The sequence below is a fragment of the Ctenocephalides felis genome, unplaced genomic scaffold, assembly GCF_003426905.1.
Source record: "Ctenocephalides felis isolate EL2017-DRISC unplaced genomic scaffold, ASM342690v1 CF-g0.4_SCAFFOLD_01492, whole genome shotgun sequence".
Classification (NCBI taxonomy): Eukaryota; Metazoa; Arthropoda; class Insecta; order Siphonaptera; family Pulicidae; genus Ctenocephalides; species Ctenocephalides felis.
The window spans coordinates 12,384,566-12,390,874 of NW_020537646.1; the positions used below are offsets into that span (position 1 = coordinate 12,384,566).

General features: G+C 31.9%; 1 protein-coding gene across 1 annotated transcript in view; it reads right to left on the reverse strand.

Annotated features, from left to right (window-relative positions):
* LOC113370847 (poly [ADP-ribose] polymerase-like) overlaps positions 1-3,485 on the reverse strand; it is a 9,931-nt gene extending 6,446 nt beyond the window's left edge. The window contains exons 1-7 of the mRNA XM_026611529.1: positions 3,372-3,485; positions 1,243-1,384; positions 988-1,136; positions 713-808; positions 546-643; positions 204-423; positions 3-99 (exon numbers count right to left, since the gene is read on the reverse strand). Coding sequence (XP_026467314.1) covers positions 3-99; positions 204-423; positions 546-643; positions 713-808; positions 988-1,136; positions 1,243-1,384; positions 3,372-3,485 — 916 coding nt within the window. The remainder of the gene's footprint in view (positions 1-2; positions 100-203; positions 424-545; positions 644-712; positions 809-987; positions 1,137-1,242; positions 1,385-3,371) is intronic.
* Positions 3,486-6,309: the final 2,824 nt, after the last annotated feature.

Genomic DNA, 6,309 nt, shown 5'->3' on the forward strand with positions numbered 1-6,309 from the left:
ACATATATCCATTGTTCTCAAATACATATGGTCTCCATTGCATTCCTTACAAGGTGCTAGAGCTCCAAAAGTCATTATATCACTTAATCGGTCCAAAATCTAAAAACAAATAATCATTATTTTCTTATTGAAAAAAATAAAAATTAACAAGAAAATTATTAAACTATTAAAATAAATATTTGCTACTAATAAAGTCTATTTACTCTATCTTCTCCAGGTGGCACTTCTTGTTTATTGTGTTCCAATAACAATATCATATCATTTTTCTTCAAGTGTTGTTTCAAAGAATCTCTGTACTTAAACATTATTTTACTTTGTTCTTGTAAATCTTTCTCTTTTTGATCGTCATGTGCAGTATCTACTTCGTCTTTGGGCTCTTTTTTAATTTTCTTCACTTCTGGTAAATCTTCACTTTTAATTTTACTAGAACAAAAATACAATTTTGTTTCAAATAAAAAATACGGAAAAACAAAACATATGTAGAAGTAGACTGTGGTGTAAGAAATGTTTGTAACCTCAGTATCAATATTGCAAAGACTACTTACGGCAGTTGTTTTAAAACTTCACTTTTATCATTTTTAGATAATGATTTGAAACCAGGTAATATATCACCACTTTCAAAATATTCTAACTCAGTTCTCATCTAGAAAAATAATTAAACATTAAAATATTATTTTTAATGAATGCAACAGCTGAAAAATATAATTTTCACCTTAGCAAAGCACTCAAGATGGTGCCACAAAGCTTGTCCCCCATATTTCATGCCGATTTCAGTATCATATACAGTCTTTTTTATTCTTATTTCATCCTAAAGAACAAAAACAAAATTTACAACAAATGATAGTGATAACAAATAAATATTGCAATAGTCAAAACATGAACATTATGCATAATTTTTAAGATAATTGTATAGTGAAGATTAAACTTTAATTTGACAGAAGGGAAAATTATATCAAAATGAATAGTTGTGTGTAAATTTTATATTACCTTGGCAATTTTCTGTTCACAGCCTCTGCATGCAGCTCTGCTTGATGCAGCATATTCAATACCAAAGTCACTTAAGCCTGGTATATTTTTGGCTCTTTTCTTTCCTTTACCTTTCTCATCAGGAACGATAGCCCCTGAACCACAAGCATCTATTGAAAGTAATAAAAAAAATAATATATACATTATGCTACTCAAAATATATCTATTAAAGTGGAGTACAGTTGAAATGAAATATCAATACAAAGAAAAACTTACCAACTTTCTCTTGCACCTTTTGTTGATCTTCATATCGAAGTGATGCAAAATCTTTAATATCACCAACAGTTTTTGGTTTTTGTTTCATAAAAAAACATTTCATGTGAAACCAATTTGGTTGTTTTCCATCGTGGAATGCAGACTGGAATAAATATTACATTAAAAATAAAAAGAGCACTATGAAAATAAATAAATTATTACATTTATCAATGTTTATAATTATCTGGCAAACGAATTAAATTTTATGTCTCATGCCTAATATTGTTGATATTCTTTTAAACAGGATTATGCAAAGGAAAGAAATTAAATAAGGAAATAACTATGAAAATCTGTAAACAAGACATGACAAAATCCGTGAAGAAAATTGCATATTAATATTTAATATGAATGTGTATAAATTTATAATATTTATAACCATTTCATAATACTGTACTCTATCTTAACTATAGTACAGAAAGCTAAATATGTTTTATTATTATAGCTGAATTTTCAATTAAAGAATAGGATAAATTTCTCAATGCTGTTTTAGGAAAAACAGATATCCAATCCGATAAAAATTCTCATCATAAATTACAACTATTGGAATGTGAAACCGTTTATTGAAATATGATTCCAATAAATGATAAATTGATAAATCTGTTTTTCATATTTCTTATTTGGCTCTAAATTATTTTTTATTTTCAATTATTTTTTATGGTCAAATATTAAAATTACAGTTACTGGGTGTTTCGATCATGGGGATGTATAGGCACAACAATTGGGAGAAATAAATTGGAGGATTTTGGAAGTTCAAAAACTGAAGCTTTAGATAGTTTTTACACTTTGTATGAAGAAAAACTGGAAATAATTGAAACACATCTGTTGAATTTAAAAAAGTTAGTTTTATAAATGAAATATATAGATATTTAAATTTAGAGCTATTATGAAAGGATAATTAAATGTACATAGTAACAAAAACCCTGTTAAATTTATTAAAATATTTGGTATCGTAACAAAAAACTAGTACCAAATAAATAAATAATGCATTATCACATAAGCCTAATTTAAGATATCGGTCACCAAGCAAAAATAATATGTCAATCGAATGGAGTATAATATTATATCTGAACCATTACGGCAAGCCGTAAAGTATCTATTTATAATTATGTAGCAGTAAAATTAAATCTTATGTCTGTTTGCCAAAATGTCAACCAGAGATTGTTAATATTCTTTTAAACAGCGTTATGCATAGAGAAAGAAACAATTGAACAATTAAACAAGATATGAACAAATCAGTAAAGAAGCTTTCTGAAGAAATATAATATATAATGTGTGTGCATGTAAATTTATGATAATAATAACCATTTTATAATATTGTATTTTATCTGAACTACATAGTACAGAAAGCTAAATTTGTTTTATCATTATAGCTAAATATTATAAAACAATAATTAAATCTACACAATAACAAGTACCCTAACATTAACAAAAAGATGTCCTGTTAAAGTAACTTCAATATTTGGTATCATAACAATGCAAAAAAGAATTAGTACCAAATAAAATAATGCATATTCAGATAAGTTTAATTTTAAGATATCGGTCACCAAGCAAAAATGATATGTCAATAGAATGGAGTATAATATTATACGTGGACAACACTGCAAGTCGAAAAGTATCTACTTATAATTATGTAGCCGTAAAATTAAATCTTATGTTTGTTCTCCAAACTGTCAACCAGAGATTGTTTATATTCTTTTAAACAGAGTTATGCATAGAGAAAGAAACAATTTGAACAATTAAACAAGATATGAACAAATCAGTGAAGAATTAGCTTTCTGAAGTAATATAATATATAATGTGTGTGTATGTAAATTTATGATAATAATAACCATTTTATAATATTTTATTGTATCTAAACTACATAGTACAGGAAGCTAAATTTGTTTTATTATCATAGCTAAATATTATAAAACAATAATTAAATCTACACAATAGCAAGTACCCTAACATTAACTCAAAGATGTCCTGTTAAAGTAACTTCAATATTTGGTATCATAACAATGCAAAAAAAATCAGTACCAAATAAATAAATAATGCATATTCAGAAAAGTCTAATTTTAAGATATTTATAATGGAGAATAATATTATACCTGGACCATCACGGCAAGCCTTAAAGTATCCTTCGATATGGGAGTTTTGCATCCTTTACAAGCAGCCCTACCGCTTTTAGCATATTCTGCTTTGTAAGGCAATTCATCGGCCATTACTTGTTATATATTTTTTCGAAAAACACAACAATAAATTTATTTTAAACAATTTGACACAACAGTAATAATATCCTTTTGTCAAGGATAAGGGATAAAAGTAATAACCGGCGCGAAAGAACGGTAACCTAAACGTCAGATTTGTTAACGACACACAACGGATTGGACATTGACGTCGTTAAATGCGAACATTGTTATGTTGCTGCACCTGATTATTTGCAAATGGCTTCGCAGTGGACCAGCTGTCAAACTAATATGGCAGTTCGTCTTCAAATTATTGTAGCGTCTTGTTCGCGATTTTTAATCAATAATTAATTAATATAGTGAATAGTTAGTAGTGATAGTAGTGAATAACAATTAGTTCGCGTTCAATTTAATGATTTTATAACCGAAATATAATAAATTGATGTCGTTATCGAAAATTTAAAGTTTTACTAGGTGCAAATGGCATTTGTTTTAATATATCAAATTTTGATTATTATTAATAAATCTATCTTATACAGACACAATTGCAAGACATTGAGCTTATATTCTTATATCTTAATCAGGTGAGATTGTTTATGATTTTGTCAGTGTTTAAATGCTACCGTCGGTAATGGCTATATCTTGGAGTTCTAGTAGAATCTCGTGAATCTGGTTCGAATCTCGTTGATTCTCATATTTATACTTTTTACTTGTTTATCTTTGATTATAAATTCGTATTTATACTCATAATATATTTTTGTTTTCCTATGTTTAATATCATTGAATCCCTTCTAATCTCATACGAGTATCTTACAAATTGTAATATCGTACGAATTCATAATATCACAATATCTTACGAATATCATAATGTCGTACGAATTCGTAATATCGTACAAACATAGTAATCCGTAATTATACGATTATCGTAATCTTATATATAAAATGGAGCGCCTTTCAAATGTCCAAGTAAAAACTCGAAAACGGCTGAATCGATTTGGCCAATCGTATTTCTGAATATCTAAATATCCGAATATCCGAATCCGGAATATCCGAATCTCGATATCCGATCTCGGAATATCCGGAATCTCGAATATCCGAATCTCGAATATCCGAATCTCGGAATATTCGATCCGGAATATCCGAATCTCGGAATATCCGAATCTCGGAATATCCGAATCTCGGAATATCCGAATCTCGGAATATCCGAATCTCGGAATATCCGAATTTCGGAATATCCGAATCTCGGAATATCCGATCTCGGAATATCCGAATCTCGGAATTTCCGAAAATCGGAATATCGAAATCGGAATATCCGAATCTCCATCTCGATATCCGAATCTCGGATATCCGAATCTCGAATATCCGAATATCCGAATATCCGAATATCCGAATATCCGAATATCCGAATATCCGAATATCCGAATATCGGAATATCCGAATATCCGAATATCCGAATATCCGAATATCCGAATAACCGAATAACCGAATATCCGAATATCCGAATTTGCGAATATCCGAATATCCGAATATCCGGACTTTCGATTATCCGGACTTTTGATTATCCGGACTTTCGATTATCCGAATATCCGAATATCCGAATATCCGGACTTTGGATTATCCGAATATCCGAATATCCGAATATCCGAATATCCGGACTTTCTATTATCCGGACTTTCGATTATCCGGACTTTCGATTATCCGGACTTTCGATTATCCGGACTTTCGATTATCCGGACTTTCGATCATCCGGACTTTCGATTATCCGGACTTTCGATTATCTGGACCTTTGATTATCCGGACCTTCGATTATCCGGACCTTCGAATATCCGGACCTTCGAATATCCGGACTTTCGAATATCCGGACATTCGAATATCCGGACATTCGATTATCCGACATTCGATTATCCGGACTTTCGATTATCCGGACTTTCGATTATCCGGACTTTCGATTATCCGGACTTTCGATTATCCGGACTTTCGATTATCCGGACTTTCGATTATCCGGACTTTCGATTATCCGGACTTTCGATTATCCGGACTTTCGATTATCCGGACCTTCGATTATCCGGACCTTCGATTATCCGGACCTTCGATTATCCGGACCTTCGGTTATCCGGACCTTCGGTTATCCGGACTTTCGATTATCCGGACTTTCGATTATCCGGACTTTCGATTATCCGGACTATCGATTATCCGGACTATTCGATTATCCGGACTTCGATTATCCGACTTTCGATTATCGGACCTTCGATTATCCGGACTTTCGATTATCCGGACCTTCGATTATCCGGACTTTCGATTATCCGGACTTTCGATTATCCGGACTTTCGATTATCCGGACTTTCGATTATCCGACTTTCGATTATCCGGACTTTCGATTATCCGGACTTTCGATTATCCGGACTTTCGATTATCCGGACTTTCGATTATCCGGACTTTCGATTATCCGGACTTTCGATTATCCGGACTTTCGATTATCCGGACTTTCGATTATCCGGACTTCGATTATCCGGACTTTCGATTATCCGGACTTTCGATTATCCGGACTTTCGATTATCCGGACTTTCGATTATCCGGACCTTCGATTATCCGGACTTTCGATTATCCGGACTTTCGATTATCCGGACATTCGATTATCCGGACTTTCGATTATCCGGACATTCGATTATCCGGACATTCGATTATCCGGACATTCGATTATCCGGATTTTCGATTATCCGGACATTCGATTATCCGGACATTCGATTATCCGGACTTCGATTATCCGGACTTTCGATTATCCGGACTTTCGATTATCCGGACTTTCGATTATCCGGACTTTCGATTATCCGGACTTTCGATTATCCGGACTTTCGATTAT